A 21,328-nucleotide genomic window follows, 5' to 3' on the forward strand; every position below is an offset into this window, starting at 1 on the left:
CTACACGCATGTGCACACAGGTCAAGTGTACTAACACACTCACATGCATATACCTTTCCCTCTCTCAACACAAATAAAAAGAAAAATGAGAGTGTATTCATCAACCTGGATCTGTAATGTTTCAATAGCATCCCAAGCTGTCACATACACTCTGCCAACTGTCAAACTTCCTCATCTGCCAAACTCCCAGGCAGCATCTTGCTCTATTTATATTATTTAGATACAATTAGAAAATGGTAGTCAAATGAGACTCTGACTGTCTTAGGGTTATCACCGCTGTGATGGAAAGGTAATCAAATGAGACTCTGACTGTCTGAGTTAGGGTTATCACCACTGTGATGAAACACCATGACCAAAGCAAGTTAGGGAGGAGAGGGTTTATTCTGCTTCCACTTCCACATCACAGTTCATCATCACAGGGAAGTCAGGACAGAAACTCAAGCAGGGCAGGAACCCGGAGGCAGGAGCTGATGCAGAGCCCATGGAGGAGTACTGCTTACTGGCTTGTGCTTTATGGCTTGCTCAGCCTGATTTCCTAAAGAACCCAGGACCAGGGAGCTAAAGAGATGGCTCACCAGTTAAGAGCATTGGCTGCTCTTTCCAGAGGTCCTGAGTTCAGTTCCCAGCAACTATGTGGTGGCTCACAATCATCTGTAATGAGATCTGGTGCTCTCTTCTGGCCGGCAGGCATACATGCAGGCAGAACACTAAGAATCCAGGCTGGGCGGTGGTGGCGCAAGCCTTTAATCCCAGCACTCAGGAGGCAGAGCCAGGCAGATCTCTGTGAGTTCGAGGTCAGCCTGGGCTACAGAGTGAGTTCCAGGAAAGGCACAAAGCTACACAGAGAAACCCTGTCTCAAAAAAATAAAACAAAAACAAAAACAAAAAACCCAGGACCACTGGCCCAGGGATGACACCATCCACAATGGACTGTGCCCTTCACTACTAATAAGAAAATGAATTACAGGCTCGTCTATAGCCAGATCTTATGAAGGTATTTTCTCAACTGGGGCTCCCTCCTCGCTGATGACTCTAGGTTGTGTCAAGATTACATAAAACTAGCCAGTTCACTTACCTTAAAGGTTTCCAGCAAGATATTAGCCCCCAGCTTACATGCATGCTGGTTTGTCATTTTAGAAAGACTGGAGCCAATTTCAACAGCTTTTCCATCAAGAACCTTCTTTGGCCCATATGAATCCATTAAGATGAAACCAAGTTCTATCAGACCTTGAGTTACATGATCCCAACTATGAACACTACAAGAAAACAAAGTGTAGTGAAGAGAATCTCAGTAAATCCCCGTGTTCATGCTCAATGCATTTGCTCATTTAACTCGGACATTCTTTCGCTGCATGTACTGTTATTTGACGAAACTCTTAATTCGGTCATGAAAATGTAGGCAAGAGGCTTCCAAGGGCAGACAGAACACTCACTGGGGGAATGCAGAAATTATGGCTAGAGGTGTAGCTCAGTGGTAGAATGCTTATCTAACACATACAAGGCCCTGGATTCAATCCTCAGTCAAAATAAAAGTATCTAAAATACTTTTAAAAATAGAAACCAAGATTTCATAACCAATAGTTTTTTCAGTTCTCCCTTCTCTGCAGCACAATGTGCACACTTACAAAGTTGCCCCTTCTCAAGACTGAGATTCTCTAGGGTTAAGACCAAAGTGTAGTCACATTTTTACCCATATAGTCTAGGCACAAAGCACACAGTAAATATTTATGGCATAGATGGATGAATGATGTGGTTTTAACAGCATGAGCTAAACTACAAATAACCACTGTAAGCAACAGAACCTTGGTGATTCCCACTTGATGTCACCCTTTATAGTGGAAGGGATAAGCTTAAATTGGTCTTTATATCATTATATCTACCTGTTAAGACACAGGCAAAGTATAACACAGCACTAAACAGATAAGAAAGCTGTGCATCTTGACAGATTTAACATACTCACTCTGGAGAGGAAGGATCAAGAGAAATAAAGTATACGTTCCATTCTTCCCACCCACCCTAGTACTTAAAATATAGCAAGATACAATATAGCATGGGGCTGGGGATGTAGCTCAGTTGATAGCTTGTCTAGCATGCAAGGAATCCTGGGTTCAATCTCCAGCACTGCATAAAACTGGGCATGGTGACATACACCTGTAACTCCAGCTGGACATTCAAGGTCATCTTTGGCTATCTAGTAAGTTCCAAAGCCAGGCTGGGATACATCAGACCCTGTCTCAAAAGATGAATGCACATGTGTGTGCACACAGATGCATATACACTATGTGTAAGGTGTGTATGTACGTATATAGATATAGACAGTATAGTCTATACATATAAATGGCATGTATACATATATAAGTACATAAATGGTACACACACACACACACACACACACACACAACTCTATAAACTATAGAGAAATAAGAGGCTGGTTTTCTGGTCAATAAAAAAAACTCATTTTCCTGTAGTTTATAGACTGTACATATATGAACATTTGACAGAGTGGATTTTTGTTTATGAACTCTTTGAGAATTTCAAATAATGTTTTTTATCCGACTAACCCCCAACTCCTCCCTTTATTAGTTTTATTATTTTAAAACTTTTTTGTACCACTTTACTCTCTGGGACAGTCACTCACTCAATCCGGGGCTCTTGGATTCAGCTAGACTGGCTGGCGGGCAAGCCTCAGAGATCTCCCCACCTCTCCCTCCCAGCCTTGGGATTACGGGCGCATTGCAATGCCCGCCTTTCTCCATGGGTGCTCCAGATCTGAACTCAGGTCCTCACGCTTCCATGGCAAACACTTTACCAACTGAGCCATCCCCCCAATCACACAAAACAAGAATATCACAGTGTTCAGGAAAGACATAAAGAGTACAAACCCAAGTATCAGGTAGCATGGAAAAAGAAGTTACATAAACATAAACTGTTAAATTTCAGAACAGCAAAGATTAGACAAAGTTGTAAAAATTTCTATGAAGAAAAACATAGTTATCTACGATAACACAAAAATCAGATAATCATCAGACTTTCCACCAGCAATTCTAGATGAAAGAGAAAATGAAAAATGATAATGAACAAAGACCTTTACACCTGGTGAAACAATTCAACTAGCAGAGCAAATTAAAAATTTCAGATATCAAAAGACTCAAAGTTTATCATCCACAAACTGTATCAGAAAGAAATCCTGCAAAAATTACATATTTATGGCATTTTTTCCAGGAGAAAGGAATGTGGTTCAAAAAACAGAGGTGAGCGAAGAGCTCAGTAAAACTTATTATGAAGTCCAACCAAGTACTGTTAACTTTAACCAGGAGGCGACAGGAAGACAGTGTGTGTGCGTGTGTGTGTGTGTGTGTGTGTGTGTGTGTGTGAGAGAGAGAGAGAGAGAGAGAGAGAGAGAGAGAGAGAGAGAGAGAGAGAGAGGGGGGGGGAGGTACAGCACTTTCTGAGCATTCACACAGCCCTGGGAGATTATGATGATGTCACCCACATCTCTCCCTGCTGAAGTCTGGCCCCATGTGGTAGCAAGAGCCTGTTCCGCTAGATATAGACGAAGATGCTTTTAGATCCCATGCTGGTAGAGAGTTCCAGAAGACGGGCAGAGTCCCATTTCCTGGTTATGCACTGTCTGATTCTCTGACCTAACTTGGAGAGATTCAGTTGGGAAAATACTGGAGAGACACCATTATCTTTAGGAAAAAGGAAAACTGGACACAGCTGGATATGGTGGCATATGCCTGCACTCAAAAAGCAGAGGCAGGATTGTCAGAAGTTCGAAGCCAGCCAGGACTACACAGTGAGACACTGTCTCAAACACTACAAGCAAGCGAACACTATCCAGATAGAGAACAGATAGAGACGTGTCAGAGTCTGGTTAGCGAGTGGAACACTCTGAAAGAGAACCCAGTCTAATCTGCCTGATGTCCCGAGCGCTCATCTGCATCTAAATCAGAATTATTCTAACATATGCAAAAGACCGTAAGTTATGGCTTAAAATGTAAAACTTTATATTTAACCCACAGACAGAGAAAAGAATGACATAATAAAGACTGTTACAACGACTAATATTTACCCTGAAATTAAAAAACAAAACAGACAAACATCCTACTGTGGCCACTGATGATTTCCTTACAGTTTCAAGCCCATTTGTATAAAATTGCTAAGTCAATGACTTACTGCTGACTGCCCTGACCCAGACTTCAATGGTCACGGTCAAGAGAACTCAGCATTTTTCACTCACTTAAGAAGACACCAATCGGCCGGGCGGTGGTGGCGCACGCCTTTAATCCCAGCACTCGGGAGGCAGAGCCAGGCGGATCTCTGTGAGTTCGAGGCCAGCCTGGGCTACCAAGTGAGTTCCAGGAGAGGCGCAAAGCTACACAGAGAAACCCTGTCTCGAAAAACCAAAAAAAAAAAAAAAAAAAAAAAAAAAGAAGACACCAATCAAGACTCAGGCTCGGAGTTGCAGCATCAAGGAAAGAACAAGACAATGCTTTATGTTCCTGTTACAGAGCAGGTGTCTAAGGAGTGAGGCCCTGAGATGAAAGCCTTTTTCTTCCACATAGAAACATCTTCTTTTACCAATTTTAAGGGCTGGAACTTTAATCTTACAAAGTCATTAGCTAGTCGTCAGTTTTCTTTGAGTGGCCATAAGCATGGGGCCACAATGCATTTTCTTTTTTTCTTTCTTTTTTTTTTTTTTTTAAGATTTATTTATTTATTATGTATACAGTGTTCTGTCTGCATATACACCTGCAGGCCAGAAGAGGGCACCAGATTTCATTACAGATGGTTGTAAGCCACTATGTGGTTGCTGGGAACTGAACTCAGGACCTCTGGAAGAGCAGCCAGTGCTCTTAACCACTGAGCCATCTCTCCAGCCCCACACTGCATTTTCTAACCCAGACCCTCAAACAATTTTAGAATACGGTTCCTCAACTCACCTATTCTTTACCACTTCTAAGATCATGGTTGAAACACAAGTTCTCTGAGGGACGAGAGTCTGGAGAAATTTTGAGCCTTGGAGGAGCTGGAGATCCTTAAAGCTTTTTATAACTGAAGTCTTTAAAAGATCAAACACCTGATATAATTGAAGAAATAAGAAAATAAGCCAAAATTACAGTTTCTGATCTGAGCTAAACCTGTGAGTAGCCCCAAGCTGCCACTCACACACAGCCCCATGGCGATTATTTAAATAGATTCAGAGGACACAGAAGCTGTGAGCTTCACTGGGAACGTGACAGGCTTTTCTTCATGGGAACAGTGCTAAACATCAATACATTATCAACATTTCCCGTGCCAGGTCTGGTGGTGCAAGTCTATAATCTGACACTCAGTGAGTTTGAGGACAACCTACACTCCGGACCCTAGCTCACGCCTAACACTTTTTTTGAACATTTAATAATCATGTGTCTGGGGGAGCGCATGCCGCAGTGCACATGCAGAAGCCAGAGAACCACTCTGGGGAGTTGGTTCTCCCCGCCTTCCGTGTGGTTCCCAGGGACTGAACTTACGTCACCAGGCTGAGTACCAGGTATTTTCAGCTGCTGAGCCATCTCACCAGCTCCCTTGTCTCCAAGTAATTAATAAAGTCAGCAGAGACAGGTGTGTAACTCAGTGTCCCCACCACAGACAAAACAGCAAGACAAAGACAGAAAACGTTACTCCTAATGCTGGAACGCATGAGAAAAAGAGGACAAGAACTTCATGCTTCCTCGCTGACTGGCAGGGACAGTTCTGGGAGGGCTACCATGAGACGAGGCTGCTGCTCCACGGCCCGCTGGGCTGGCTTTCTTGACTGAGCGTGTTAATGTGCTTCCCCTACTCCACTCTACCGTCTGGCTTTCTCAACGGGAAATGGAGGTGTACACCAGGAACCTGAGGTTTCCGGCAGCCTGGAACAGTGGTCTCTGCTGCTGGCAGGACAGGGAAGGACACTGACAGAAACGGGCTCCTGCCTGCTTTCCCGTCAGCTCAGAAGGAACTGCAGTGCCGTTATAAATACCTGTTCCTCAAATCTCTGCACTCTCGTCAGGGAGAGAAGGAGCGCGACACTGAAAGGGCACAGGTTCTTCCTGGAGTCCCCTTGCTGTCCGGCCTGGAATAAACCAAACGGTCACTACACTTCACAAGCAACACCCGCCCCAAAACAAGTTCAATGAACTGGGCGGCGGTGGCACACGCCTTTAATCCCGCAGTAGGGAGGCAGAGGCAGGCGGATCTCTCTGAGTTCTAGGCCAGCCTGGGCTACAGAGTGAGTTCCAGGACAGCCAGAGCTACACAGTGAAACTCTATCTTGAAAAACCAAAAAAAAAAAAAAAAAAAAAAAAGAGAAAGAAAATAGCAACAAAATGATGACTTTGAACACATAAAAAGAGAACAATGAACTGTCAGATGATGGAAGAGCTTTAAAACCTAACTGACGTCAAGGTCCTTAAGTACCTTTCCCACACAATGGACTCAGGGCTCCCAGAGGAAGTGGCTGGTATTCTGATTTGTCAAGGAAAGCACAGTAAACCTTGAATACCCTGCACCACAAAAACGCTCCAAGACCGATGCCGCCACATCAAAAGGACACATAACCCAACTCGAGGAATCCAAACACAAACTTAGGTAGATCTGCACTCAAAATAGATAATGACTGCCATGGATAATAGCAGAGCCAGTTTAAAGGCTTTTCTGACACTGACGACACACAACACAATAGGAGAAATGTTTACAGAAGGCCAACTAATACTGCATTAATAGAATAAATGCTACAACAGAAAACTTCTCAATTTTCCTGAGGGAGGACTGCCCAAGGTTTGAGGCAAACCTAGGATACAAAACAAGTTCTAGGTCAGCTAGGGCTACAAAGCAAAACCTAGCACTCAAAATTTTAAAAATTCTCCCTTGAATTCTTTACGAATCATTAACACATGGAAAATCAAGTCTTAGTGTCTACAGAGTTTAATTTGGACACAGCCGTACCTAGTTGTGTGTGTCTTGTCCAGGGCTGAGTTCTTGCTACCACGCTAATGCTGAGCAGCTGTGATAGGCCGTGAAGCCTGCAAACCTAAACCAGTCAGTATCTGTACACAGATCTGCTGGCCTCTGCAAGACAAGGGCCAAGGATTCTGCAGGGTCCTTGCTAAAAACACAATCCAGTTCCAAGAAAATAATCAGGTAAATCTTACAAAGTGGAACCCAAGACAAACGGGGCTGGATGCTTTTAAAAAATTATGTAATGGAGATGGAGAGGTAACGCCGTGGTTAAGAGCACTTGCTGTTCTTGCAGAGGACACAGGTTCAGTTCCCAGTACCTACGTGGAGGCTCACAAACATCAGTTAACTCCATTTCCAGGGGATCTGATGCCTTTTTCTGACCTCCTCTGGCACTGGGCACACATGTGGTGCACAGACATACATGCACACAAAACACTCACAAACACAGAATAATATAAAAAAAATTAAAGAACACATTACAAAGATGTATTTGCAACCAAAATAAAAAATATTCAAGGAATTATATTAGGCATAATAAATAAACCAATGTAATAATGTATTAAACCTGAATAGATCATGGGGTAGAAGGAAAAACAGTTATATAGCAGCTATGAAAATCTAAATTAGGATTACAGATTAAATCGTATTAAAGGAGTTAGTTAAAATTAAATTTGTAGGTGAGAGGATGTCACTGTGGTAACACGTCCATATTCTCAGGAGACACATACTAAATGATTCAGACAAGAAGGGCTATGGTTTCTGCAATTTCCTGTGAAATGTTTCACAGCTGAAGAAGGTGTATGTGAGACTTATAAACGTACTTAGTAATAAGTGAATCTAGGTGACGGGAACAGGTATGTTTCTTGTTAGACTTTTAGCTTTGCTTTGGGTTGGGGTTTGTTTTGTTTTGTTTTGTTTTCAGAATGAAAAGTTAGAGGAAGGTAAGCATGGTGGTGGCATAGGCCTGTAATCTCAGCACTTGGAAGATAGAGGCGGGAAGATCAGGAGTTCAAGGCCAACCTCAGCTATAAAAGGAGCTTGAGGCCAGCCTAGCATACACAAACCCTATCTCAAAAGAAAAAAAAAATAAAAATAAAACAACTTATTTTTCTACCTCACAGATATTTAATGATAAATGATTTCTAGCATCATAAAATTCTATGATATACTAGAAATAAGAAAAATCCCAATTCATAAATGGGAAAGCTGAAGCCAAAGATAAAAATTACTTAAGATATAAAGTTAGAATTAAACTGAGTTTCCTGCTGGATGTGGTGTGTACACCTTTAATCCCAGCACTGGGGAGGCAGAGGCAGGCATATCTCTGAGTTTGAGGCCAGCCTGGTCTACAGAATGAGTTCTAGGACAGTCAGGGATACATAGAGAAACCTTGTCTTGAAAAACAATAAATAAAATAAATAAACAATATAAATAAATAAATAAGAGGCAAATGGCACAGATGTCTAACACATTGAGGACAAACAGCCAAAAGCCATATGGTGGAGAGGAAGGCTTTAGAGAGAGTATGGAAGACCAAGGCACCAGAATAGCAGCTTAGCTTAGGTTCTGACCAGTGTAAGGAAAGTTTTTAAATGGAGCTTTTTGGCTTAGGGTTGGGGAAAAAGCACACATATCTTCTGCTTTCAAAGACAAAAAGATCCTCCAGACCCATGGATGTCCTGTATTTGTGCTTCTGGTCACGGACTGATAGGAAAGAGGCTTCAGTACAAGTGCCCTGTCTCATGGAGACCTGAAACCATCGTAAGAGGCGGCTGCTACCTTCAAGTGTTTCAGAAGTTCTCTGCCTAATTCACAGTCCAGTTTGATGGCAAACACAATGTGTAGAATGACGGTGCCTTCCACATGATAAAGTTCGTCTGCTGGGGCGGTAACGAGCTCCGACAACCTAGAAGATTCAATAACAAGGTCTGAGTCAGGGTTATAGAATGAAAGAGTGCTGGGAAGAACAAGCATCCAACCGAAGCCGCAGAACCGTGGAGGCAGAAGTGGCGAGGACACTTACACAAAGAACTGTCTACAGTCAGCCAGATTTCCACTTCTTTATCTCACACTCTCTTCCCAAGTCCAACCACATTCAATCAGGCTCCGACCTCTCCTTGCCCACCAGTGCCATCTCACCATTCTTGTAAGGGTCACAGAGGACACCCACATGGCCCAAACCTACAGTCTCACCTGGCTCCGCAGCCTACACTGGCCTTGAATTTGAACTCATGATCTATCTGCCTCGGCCCCCAGAGTGCAGGGATTATAAGCATGTGCCTAACAGCTGGTCTCCTTGTGCTCCGGGACACTGATTGATCTCAATGTTATCCCCCTGGCTAGCTCACCCTCCCCACCACTTGATCTTTAAATGCTGAGTATCTCAGAGCTGGTAGGCTTCTTCCTCTTCATATCTTCCCTAGATAATTCCATCCTGTCCCTTGGCTTTAGTCCCCTCCCATTTAATATGCATATGTATACTTATTTTCAATGATTTTTAAATGTGTATCAACTTATGTATCGGTTCAGACTTTCACCTGCTCAATGCTCCAAATGGGCTGCTAATATGCATTGCAAGTCTAATGTGATCAGAACTGACCTCCTTACCATCTGTGAAACCTGCTGTCAACCTTTCCTAAGTCAACATAGAGAACCACCTTCTCAACAACTGTGCAAGCCAAGTAACAAAAGTTATTACACACTGGGAGCAGCTGATCGTACTATACCCAACAGCATGAACTCCTTAGCCAGGCCGCCTGGATTCAAATCTTTGCTGTTATTTTCTGGCTATACAACACAGGATAATACCTGAGTTTGTTTGTTTCTGGTTTCCATATCCACAAAAAAGCACGCAAGGTTTATAGTATATGTACTGGTACAAAATAAGCACTCTGTGTACTTGTTTTAAAAAGAAAACATCTGGGACTGGAGAGATTTCTCAGTGGTTAGGGACACTGGCTGATCTTGCAGGGGAGCTGGGTTCAGTTTCCAGCATCTACATAGCAGCTCACAAATCATCCATAACTCGAGTTCAGGGGGAATCTGATGCCCTCTCTGGCCTCTCCAGGTACTGCATGAACTTGGTGCATATACATACACTCAGGCACACACACATATATACATAAAATAAAATAAACATTTAAAAAAATCCACCAATTTTCTAAGATATGCCACACTGTGCTCACCCTTTGTATATCCCCTACCTGAAAATGCCCTCCTCATCAACATATGGTGGTTCTTATCAGTCAGGCTCTGGTTAAAACAAAACCTTCCCAGAGATGTTTCCCAGACCCAATCTAAAGTAGCTATGCTGTTACTGACATATGATCCTTTCTATTTATCTTCACACATGACGAACACTAAGATTTTCTTCTCACCAAAATTTAAGCTCCATAACAGCAAGAGTCTTGCCTGACTGGTCCATGGTTGTTGGTTGTTTTTTACTCTTTTGGGGGGGCCTGCCACCCAGCTCCCAAATAAATCACACATGGAGGCATATTCTAATTATAAATGCCTGGCTTTAGCTTGGCTTGTTTCTTGCCAGCTTTTCTTAACTTAAATTAACCCTGTCTATCTTTTGCCTCTGGGCTTTTGCCTTTCTCTATTTCTGTATACCTTTTTTTATTTCTTACTCTGTGGCTTGCTGTGTAGCTGGGTGGCTGGCCCGAGGAATCCTCCTCTCTTTGTTCTCTTGCTCTTTCTTCTTCCCAGAGTTTTCCTTCCATTTATTCTTTCTGCCTGCCAGCCCTGCCTATCTTTTCTCCTGCCTTGCCATTGGCCGTTCATCTCTTTATTAGACCATTAGGTGTTCTAGACAGGCACAGTAACACAGCTTCAGAGTTAAACAAATGCAACATAAAAGAATGCAACACATCTTGGCATCATTAAAACAAATGTCCCACAGCATAAACAAATGTAACACATCTTAAAATAATATTCCACAACAGTTCATCACTATAATCCCAAGGCCAGTGCTACCCTCAGAGCAGACACTAAGCTGTTTGTTAATTTTCTTCTAATAAATAGATGTTAAACCTGCATCTTACAAGTTATTTTCCTGGAAGGGTGTGAATAAGAGCAGAAGAGACTGAATTATTCTCCTACCTTCGTAACTGAGAAGCTGGAGGAAGGGAAGGAAGGGGTGAAAGCCAGGCTAACGACCACACTAAGGACTGAAACACACAGTGAGAAGGTGGATTTGTGAAGACGCACTGCACTTCTAAACTGCAGTACTCACTCATCATCGCCCTGCTCCTCACTGTGCTGCTTATCCAGCTCACTGAAGAAGGCTATTATTCCATCCAGAACACTTCTTCTGCTCCCCTAGAAATAAAATAGCAATTATTATTGTAATAAAAGAATGTTTACCTAACTCAAGGTAAAATAACCAACGGTTTTCTAGTATAAATTTAAATAAGTTACAACCTAGTGTCATGGTAACAATGTACAGAATACTTTCACGTTGCAACAGAATTTGAAATACTTCACAGTGCCAGGGAAACAGCTTGGCGGTAGAATGTGTGCCTCGGGTGGCCAGCCCTAACTGAAATACTGTTGTGCTGTGACTTCCTCCTAGATAAAACATTTCATTCTGCAGGGAAGCTCCTTAAGCTCAGGTAATAACGACGGGCAAAGCTTCAGGAAGTCCCTGAAACTGAAGAGATACAATAGGCCCCACCCTCCTCAAACACACATAAGCAGCAAGGACCGGTGAGAGACACCGTCAGACCAGCTGAGCTGCCCGGAAGAGGCTCTCTGAGCTGCTGCACTGCCTCCAAGTGTGCAGGACACTCCAGGAATCCAGTTCCTGTGAGCTGTCACCCCTGCTGGGGTGGGCCGTTGGTGATGTGGTCTGAGTCATTCCTGCTCCTGCAGGTAGCTCTCCCCCACACTCCTGAAAGCAACACCACTAAATAAAGCTTGTTGTTTCCCCACGGGGGCTTTGGCGGTATCCTCCGAGGGTCAGTTGTTGGTTCTCTATCTGGTGTGTCTGCTCACAACTCTCCAGGAATAGTGTCACACAACAAATAATGGAGTTTCTGTGCTCTTAGTGAACACGCTTTCTGGTGTCTATTTCTTTTACTTTCACACACAAAAAAATCATTTTCCCCTTGGCTGAAAAGCATGATCCAATCACCACAGATGAAATAAAAACATATACGTCTTAGTATGAAAGCAACCTGAAAAAGCTGAACTGGTACAGCTGCTTATGCCACAGAATTAAGGAGAAATAACTGTTTTATTTGTACCTTGGAGGAGAGAACCAGAAGCTGATAGACCAATGGTGGTATTTCTTGGAGATTCAACTTTGAAAACATCGCCAACACTTTCGCCACTACAAGCTCCATCTCTTCTGCTGTTAGATGGACATCCCTGTGGAGCAGAGATCGGAAGGTCTAGCCAGAGCCGGACTGCTTTGTTTTTAGAAATTAAGTTCAGGGCTTTATAACAATCAAAATTCTATCCAACATTTTTAAGAAATAAAATGTAGGGACTAAGCCGGGCGGTGGTGGCGCACGCCTTTAATCCCAGCACTCGGGAGGCAGAGCCAGGCGGATCTCTGTGAGTTCGAGGCCAGCCTGGGCTACCAAGTGAGTTCCAGGAGAGGCGCAAAGCTACACAGAGAAACCCTGTATCAAAAAACAAAAAACAAACAAACAAACAAAAAAATGTAGAGACTAGGGAGATGTCTCAGTAGGGTAAAACATTTACTGTGCAAGAGTGAGGACCAGGGCTTGGATCCCCAGGACCCGTCACCTATACATAATTTCATCCAAGACAGGATCTCTGGACAAGCTGCCTAATTAGAATAGCTGAATCAGTGAGCTATGGGATAAGTGAGAGATGTGTCTGAATACCTAAGGAGATGACCAAGGAGGGCACCCAACATCAACCTCTGGCCCCACATACACCACACTCACGACATAAGTACCTTCATAGTAACAAAGGCATGTACACATACGCACACCACAATAAACAAACAAACACACAAATACACAAATAAGGCGCTGACAAGATGGCTCGATGGTTAAGAACAGTTGCTGCTCTTCCAGGGGACTGAAGTTTGGTTCCCAGCACCCACAAGGAGCAGCTCACAACCACCTGTAACTCCAGCTCCAGGGGCTCTGACACCCACATCTGGCCTCTGCAGGCCCTCACACACATGCACACATAGAGAAATAATAAACAAGTCTTTAAATGAAATTGGGAATTAAAGAATAAAGTAGCTATTTACTACAGCTGTCCTCTTTGAGTTTTCTCTTATGAATAATCTTTTAAGAGAACCAATAAATTTATCTAAGCATCTCGAAAAGAAAATCATATATTTAATAAACTAAGCCCAAACAGAGGGAGGGGAAAGAATATCATAACAGAAAACAGAGGTACCATTGCTATTACTCAGAAAAAGTAAGGTTTGAGCTCACTGTGTTTCAATTTCTTTTTGGTTTTTCGAGACAGGGTTTCTCTGTGTAGCTTTGGAGCCTGTCCTGGAACTCACTCTGTAGCCCAGGCTGGCCTGGAACTCACAGAGATTCGCCTGCCTCTGCCTCCCGAGTGCTGGGATTAAAGGCGTGCGCCACCACTGCCTGGCAGTGTTTCAATTTCTTATAGGTATGTTGGCAAAGCTTGATGTGAAGACAACAGACAAAAACAATGCTTACTTGAACATAGACGTGAGCTGGATCACGTGCCGCTGAGCCCATCTGGTTAAAGACACGAGGAAGAGTGAGTTTATTTCATTTTACTCCTTTACATATAATTTTATAAAACTGATGAAGAAGAGGAAGAATGGGGGCATTTCAAGTTTGATTTTCAATACTAGGAAGCAAGACAAAACAAATACAATTTGAAACAATGGCTGGGTGTGGTGGCCCTGGATCCTGGCACTTCAGAAGCAGCATGAAGACCCAAAGTTCAAGGTCATCCTCCCCCACAGATCAAGTTCAAGGGCTACACGAGACTCTACCTTTTTAAAAAAAAAAAAAAAAATGAATAAAAAGAACCAATAACTAACCTTTAACTTATCAGACTAGAAAATCAAAACAGATGATGAGGTTGACTCCCTAGCACCAAAAATAAACCACTCTGATAACACCCAATACTGATAAAATTATGGGAAGCAGACACACTTTATATACATTTACAGAGTGTCCAAGTTATAACTTTAAAAAAGCACACACTCACAAATCACCCAATTTACTACTTGAAAAGTAGTTTACATACAAACTTACAAGATGTCACCTAGGCATATAAACAGGTTACTACAAACATTCTTTTATTTTTGTTTTTAAACAGAGAAAATATTTGAACCAGGACTGTTGACAGACTTATAATGCCAGGACTTCGGAGGCTCAGGCAGCGGGGTCATGAGTTTGAGGGCTGTATACTGAAAGCCTATCTTTAATAAAATAAATAAGATAGCTAGGCCTGATGGTGTACACCTGTAATCCCAGCACTTCAGAGGCTGAGACAGAAAGAATAGCACAAATTTGAAGTTAGCCTGAGCTACACAGTGAGACCTTGTCTCAAAAACAAAACAGCCGGGCGGTGGTGGTGCACGCCTTTAATCCCAGCACTCAGGAGGCAGAGCCAGGCGGATCTCTGTGAGTTCAAGGCCAGCCTGGTCTACAGAGTGAGTTCCAGGACAGGCTCCAAAGCAACACAGAGAAACCCTGTCTTGAAAAAATCAAAAACAAAAATCAAAGTGTTTCAAAAACAAATAAAAAATAAAACACAAACGAATTAGACATTCCTCTGCCTTAAGGATATCAGGACTCTCTAAATTATATTTAGAATACTATGCAGCTGCATTAAAACAAAGAGTCAAATAAACTGGAAGCATGTGCAGTTTTAGTATCTTTCTTAAACATTTACTGCAAACCAAATGGTTTTATGATATTGTTATTATTATTACTTGGTTTGGAAAAATACATAAATTACTATACTTACCATAATTATATTAATATATTATATTTTGACATAATATTTATATGTAACTATATATAAAATTATATATACTATAAAATATATAATATTCTTATATCATTATTATTATTTGGTTTGGAAATGATATTAAATAATTAAATTTTTATTTGGTTTGGAAGCTATAGAGGAAGAGAAAGCCAGGCCTTTTGAGCTAAGCATGGCCGTCAGCAGGCAACACACGGTGAACAGTACCGTTGGGAGCTTTAGGGAGCGAGAAAGCCCAGTGTCTGGGAAAGCAAGGCCAGGCCTTGGCAGTAGTGCGCTCTCTCTCTCTCTGAAAAGCTAGTAAGCAACAGCAGCACTAATAGGAGAAACCAGACAAGGGACTGCTTATTCCATTTTCTGAGACAGGGTTGCTCTTAAACTTGCTACACAGCCGAGATGACTTTGTGTTCCCGATCCTCCTGCCTCCACCTCCTACATGCTGGGATTAGAGGCACATGCCACCATGCCCGGCTCTTTTGGTGGTATATTATAAACAACAGTCAACAAAACAGACAAGAAAGTCTACAAACACAGCCAGGGATCACAGCACTCTACAATGCCAGTTCTCAGAAGGCAGAGGCATGAAGATCATAAGTTCAAAGACAGCCTAAGCTACACAGTGAAACCAGGCTCAAAATAACAAAATCACCTAGATGTGTGTGCCTGTGTGTGTGAATGTATGTGTGTGCATGTATATGAGAGACAAAAACCCAGAAGGGACTATCTGAGGAATGGAGCAAGGCAGCAAAGTGTAGAGTAGTACAGTGGAGAAGGGTATTAATATAGAGCTAACTAAAGGATAATGACATGCATGAAAATGCCATAATAAAACTCATTACTTTATATCCTAATTTTTAAAAACTAGTTAAAAAAAAAGAAACCTATTAATCTGTATAATTAACCCAAAAAATGTTAAAAACAAAACAAAATTCCTCAACAGCAACAACAAAGAAACTTTACAAATGTCAATTCCTGAAATGAATCATCGGCAGGCTTTTGGCCACGTGAGTCCTGACAGACTCCCACACTTTTAGAGACTCACCTGACAGAACACAGGCTGTCAATCAACTGCCTCTTATGTTCTTCTCCATTCAAATCACCTAAAAACACAAAACGGATGGAGAGACTGATTGCATAATGTGAAAAAAGAAAAAGTCACTAGAGTCGGAAGGACATTACCTTTCCCACAAGTCAGCACTTCCTTTTTGGTAGCCAAGGCAGTGAGAATGATGGGCAACAACTCCAAAGATTTTCCATTCACTAGGCTGTCCTCTCTGATGGCGCCAACAAACTCACTGGCTAACTCAACAAGAAACGGGCCTGGAAAATGGCGAACCTGAAAGTTCAAGAACAAAGAAAATCTTGAGCAGGGATCCGGTGTCCGAAACCTTTCTGTGGAATAAGTGTGTCGCTGAAATACTGAACAGACATGGCCTCCCACAACAGGTGCTATCAGGGATTCACGGCACCACGCTGTTCTGTTCCACACTTGTAACTGTAAGGGACTTCGAAGGTTAGGTCCTCCATCAACCCCTCACGGCTTTCAAGACCTACAAGGAGACCTGCATCCCGGTACCAGAAGGTGAGCACAATCTACGTACGTGGTTTATACCTTCCCGGCCCATGTGTAAGCCACAGGTCTCCTCCCTGCGTAGGACCTATGCTAAGTTTGGCACTGAGCGTTACCCCCTCCATCTTACCTCCAGCATTAGCAATCCTATGATCTCAGAGGCTACCTCCTGCTGCAAATCTCCTGATTCAACCAACTGGATACAGCAACAATATATCTTGGATCTCCTGAGGGCGCCATCTTCGTCCGAGCAGGGGGAGCCTTGGTGTTTTAAACAGGTGTCCAGAACAAAGGAGGAAGACACAAAGCACCAGGGTGAGCAGGAAAAATCAAACAAGCCTGCAACGCAATACTGAAGCGGAATAATGGTGTTTTCAACAGCAACGTGAGGGGTGTGGGAGAAGAACTCAGTTTAGCCGAAGCAAAAGGACTAAAGTGTCACCTTCTGCTCCACTGATTTATTTTATTACACAGTACAGCAATTTGGGAAGAGGGATTCACTTATCCAAGTTTAATGCTTTATGTCGCTAGGTTATGTCACCAGAGTGCTAAGGACAGTGGAAATCCATCTCTTCCATAAGTAAGGTACAAGAGTACCAACAAAAGCAGCTAAATTCAATCAAGAAATGAGCCAAAGACTAGACCAAAGGAGGCTCTATGTAAAAAAATACAACCTGACATAGCGGAACACTCCCTTAGGCCAGTGTTTGGGAAGTGGAGGCAGGAGACTGGAGCTCAAGGTCATCCTGGACTACATCAGTTTAAGGTCAGCCTGGGCTAAATGAGACTATGTCTCAAAAATTAAAACAAAGAAGGGTAATTCCAGGCAGTCGATTTCTATAAAGGTGTCAAATCGGGGCAAGGGGTAAAGTCAGATCACGACCTCACAACATACATGAAAGTCAGTTCGAGACAATCGAAGCTGACTCTAAGAGCAAAGCCAAGCCTGGTAGAGTGGCGCACACTGGAATGCCAGTACTCTGGAGGCTGAAGCAGGAGTAGGCGTTTGAGGCTGGGCTGGGCATGCTGGGGCACACTTTTAATCCCAGCACTCAGAAGAGGCAGGTGGATCTCTGTGAGTTCCAGGCCAGCCTGGTCTACACAGCAAGTTCCAGACTAGTTGGAGCTACATAATAAGATACTGCCTCAAAATAAGTACATAAATATTTTTTTTTCTTTCAAGTACCACAATTTATAAAACCACTCTGTGTCAAAATGAACATAGAGCCCTTGCTCCAAGAAAGTGACACAAACATATACACTGGGAATGAAGGCTGTGTGTGAGGGACGCAAGGTACTCCACTCTATTCACACCCAGAGCTCCCTAGCCCTCCGAGCGTGCTAGACACATCTCATTCTCGTCTCCACAATCCTGAAAGACTGAGTAAACACAGCAGAGGGCACTCTTTACAGGCCCCCAGTCAGCAACACAATCTCAGGTTGCCCTTCCGATTCCCCTCAGTAAGGAATCCTAGCATCACACCGAGGAGAGCCCCACCCTAGCGGATTCTGTAGGATCTCCCGGGCCTTCAGACAGTAAGAAAACCAGCAATGGCACCCAGAGTAAAGCGTCTACCGAGGAGTACACGGAGCAGGAATCACCTTTGAAGATGGCTCTCAGGAACGCTCCCACGGCTCTTCCTTTCACTGCTCGACTCTGAAGGAGACGAGTCAACTGCAACCGAAGGGAGAAAACCATTACAATCTCCGGACCGGCTCCTCCACCCACTTGACCTCAGTGTGCAGAGGAAGACTGGCGCCGCCAGGTTCTGGTCAGACGCTAACGCACGCGAGCACTCCCTTCTTATTCTGATACGACAGGAAGAGCTCCAAGAATCCTGGACCGCCAAGACGAAGCTAGCCAGGCAGAGTGACGCCTGAAATCCCAGGACTTCGGATTGAAGCAGGAGGACATTCGTGAGTTCTGGGCCAGCCTAGGATACAGAGCAACTGCAAGGCCAGCAAGAGCCACAGAGTAAAACTTCTAAAAGATAATAAAGACTAGGGCTGGGGGATGTAGCCCAGTTGGTAAAACACCTGCTTAGTATGCATAAGACTCTGGGTTCAAACTCTTGTACTCCAGAAACTGGGTGTAGAGGCGCACACCTATAATCCCAGTGCTCTTGAGACGGAGGCAGGAGGATCAGAAGTGCAAGGTTATCCTCGCTACGCAGGCGTTCAGGATCAGCTTGGGCTAGAGACCCTGTTTAAACAAACAAACAGACTAATAGCTATTCAGAAATTTAGAGCCAATATGGTACCAGTTCATATCTACAGTCCCAGCATTTGGAGCTGAGGCAGGAGCTCGAGGTCTATCTCCATTACAGAGTAAGACTTTGTCTCAAAATCCCAAAGTGGGTACCAGTCATTCTACAAATATTTATTAACTCCTTCATTAGCACTGGGTACTTTGGCATGATTTAGAGACATCCATCCATCAACAAATATTTCTGATGTATGCACTTTTTCAGAGAACAATGTAAGGCTGGACAAACGGACATGGTCAGTTGCCTCAGAGTTTATGAGGAAGGGAAAGAATGACAGAAGAAAAAAACAGAAAAAAAATTGTCACGACGACGAACAAGTAGCTGGGACAGAGAACACCTCGAGGGAAGGAAGGCACCAGCAGGTGGGGCAGCCACACCTTCTGAGGTCGGGAACATTCAAGCCGACAGTGGGCAGGTAAGAAGGAGCTGGCTATACACAGAGACAGAGGCGTCATCGTACAAAGGTCCCAACAGAGCAAGCATTCGGTATGCTTGAGGACCTGGGAAAAGACCAATGTATCGGCTGAGTGGTAAGGAAGGAAAAGAGCAGAAAGTAACACTGGAGCAATGGGCAAGGACCAGAGTAAGAAGACTCCCATAGGCCACCGTAGGAAGCTTAGGTTTCATCTCAGTGCCAGAGAAGTTCCTGAAGTAAATCAGGTAATACTTCTTAGGAAGAACTTCTTAGGTTGTGGGGACTGAAGCTCGAAGAGAGGGACCTGCTAGGAGACCGAGTGACTGTGTAAAGAGCAGATGAAGTCCTGAGTGAATGTATATTGTTGACATGGCCCAGCCATGTTAAGGACCAAGGCCGTGGACCTGTGGGAAACTGGCAAAGCCTTTCCGCTACATTCGGCTCAGAAAGGCAGAGCATTCCTCTGGTCTAAGTACAAGTGTTTACGAATGATTGACCAGTGTGTGCAAAAACTAGCAACTGCAGCTTCAATGTTTACCGCCTGAGACTGCTCGCTTACAGACGCCTCCTGTGAGACAAGCTAGTTCCAACCCTCTATGCTGTGCACAGTGAACACAGTGAGGTTCCAGGCTGCTGCAGGAGTGGGTACCACTCCATTAGCGCGTGCACAGCCCACCAGCTTTTCTGTGTTTATGTCTGTGGTTTCTGTAGTAAGTCTGTTCTTTCTTCAATCCCTCGCCACCCCTAGTCAGGGTTTCAGAAGCAAGCCATGCAGGTCATGGCAAAATGATGAGAAATTAAGGGACAGGGCCCAGAACAGATCACCACAGCCCTGGAAGGAGCCACCCATGCCAGAGCCCTGACCTGGACTTCTAGTATCCAGAATCAGGAAATAAACTGTTATTACTTAAGCCATCCAGCCTGAGGTCCTTTATAGCAGCAGCCTTAGTACACTAATATATAGGAAATAGGAAAAAGGAGATAGATTCAAGACATAGCTGAGAACTAAAAACAGAAATATATATATACACATAAATATAGTTTGGAGGTAAAGGCGAGGCAGAGTGATGCAGAAAAATAAGTCAATGAAGAAGCCTTACTTTCAGACTTCAGCAACTAACTGGAAGGTTAAGGTGGCGTCTAATGAAAACAGTGAAATCTGGGTTTGAGTAAGCACCTAAGTAACCCAGAGGGCTACTAAAGCACTCTGCTGAGCTCCACCCAGTTTCTGAGGCAGGTGATCTCTTTTTTTTTTTTTTTTTTTTTTTGTTTTTTTGTTTTTTTGTTTTTTTTTCCAACACAGGGTTTCTCTGTGTAGCTTTGCGCCTTTCCTGGATCTCGCTCAGTAGACCAGCCTGGCCTCGAACTCACAGAGATCCGCCTGCCTCTGCCTCCCGAGTGCTGGGATTAAAGGCATGTGCCACCACCGCCCGGCTGGCAGGTGATCTCTTACAGAGCTTAGAACTTCTACTCTGAGGGCCATATAAGGGCCAAATGCCAAGTAGACAACTAGGTCATTATTTGTTTCATTTTTATACTCATGGATTTACAGTGAAGATTCAGACATTGGTTTTCTTTTACCAATAATTTAAAAGAGTTTTTCTGGGGCTAGAGAGATGGCTCAGAGGTTAAGAGCACTGACTGCTCTTCCAGAGGTCCTGAGTTCAATTCCCAGCAACCACATGGTGGCTCGCAAACATCTACAGTGAGATCTAGTATCCTCTTCTGTCATGCATACATGACTACATAATAAATAAATATTATTTTTTAAAAAATACTTTTCTGTCTACTAACTTATTTTCTTCAAAGAAAAACATAAATGGAGACATATCAACAAGTAAACTAATGCTTCTTGTCCATAACTATAGCCTCACTGTAGCTTCAAACACGACTGTTCGGCGGACTACAAACATATATTGATTTGGGGGCTGGAGGGACGGCTCAGTGGTTAACACTGCTTACTATTCTTCCAGAGGTCCCAGGTTTGATTCCCAGCACCGACATGGTTGCTCATAACCATTTATCACTCCAGTTCTAGGAGATCTGACAGCTTCCTGCCTTCCATGGGCACCAGGCATGCACACAGTCCACATACATACATACACACAAAATACTCAC

The 21,328-nt window shown here is 43.4% G+C and overlaps 1 protein-coding gene across 1 annotated transcript in view; it reads right to left on the bottom strand.

The window, feature by feature from the left end:
• The window catches only part of Fanci (FA complementation group I), a 58,790-nt gene that overhangs the window by 33,100 nt on the left and 4,362 nt on the right, over positions 1-21,328 (bottom strand). Inside the window, exons 3-13 of the mRNA XM_059272758.1 lie at positions 18,131-18,203; positions 16,659-16,789; positions 16,138-16,294; positions 16,001-16,058; positions 13,650-13,691; positions 12,237-12,360; positions 11,225-11,310; positions 8,767-8,893; positions 6,008-6,100; positions 4,947-5,083; positions 1,076-1,256 (exon numbers count right to left, since the gene is read on the bottom strand). Coding sequence (XP_059128741.1) covers positions 1,076-1,256; positions 4,947-5,083; positions 6,008-6,100; positions 8,767-8,893; positions 11,225-11,310; positions 12,237-12,360; positions 13,650-13,691; positions 16,001-16,058; positions 16,138-16,294; positions 16,659-16,789; positions 18,131-18,203 — 1,209 coding nt within the window. The remainder of the gene's footprint in view (positions 1-1,075; positions 1,257-4,946; positions 5,084-6,007; positions 6,101-8,766; positions 8,894-11,224; positions 11,311-12,236; positions 12,361-13,649; positions 13,692-16,000; positions 16,059-16,137; positions 16,295-16,658; positions 16,790-18,130; positions 18,204-21,328) is intronic.

This window comes from Peromyscus eremicus, chromosome 1 (genome assembly GCF_949786415.1).
Source record: "Peromyscus eremicus chromosome 1, PerEre_H2_v1, whole genome shotgun sequence".
Classification (NCBI taxonomy): domain Eukaryota; kingdom Metazoa; phylum Chordata; class Mammalia; order Rodentia; family Cricetidae; genus Peromyscus; species Peromyscus eremicus.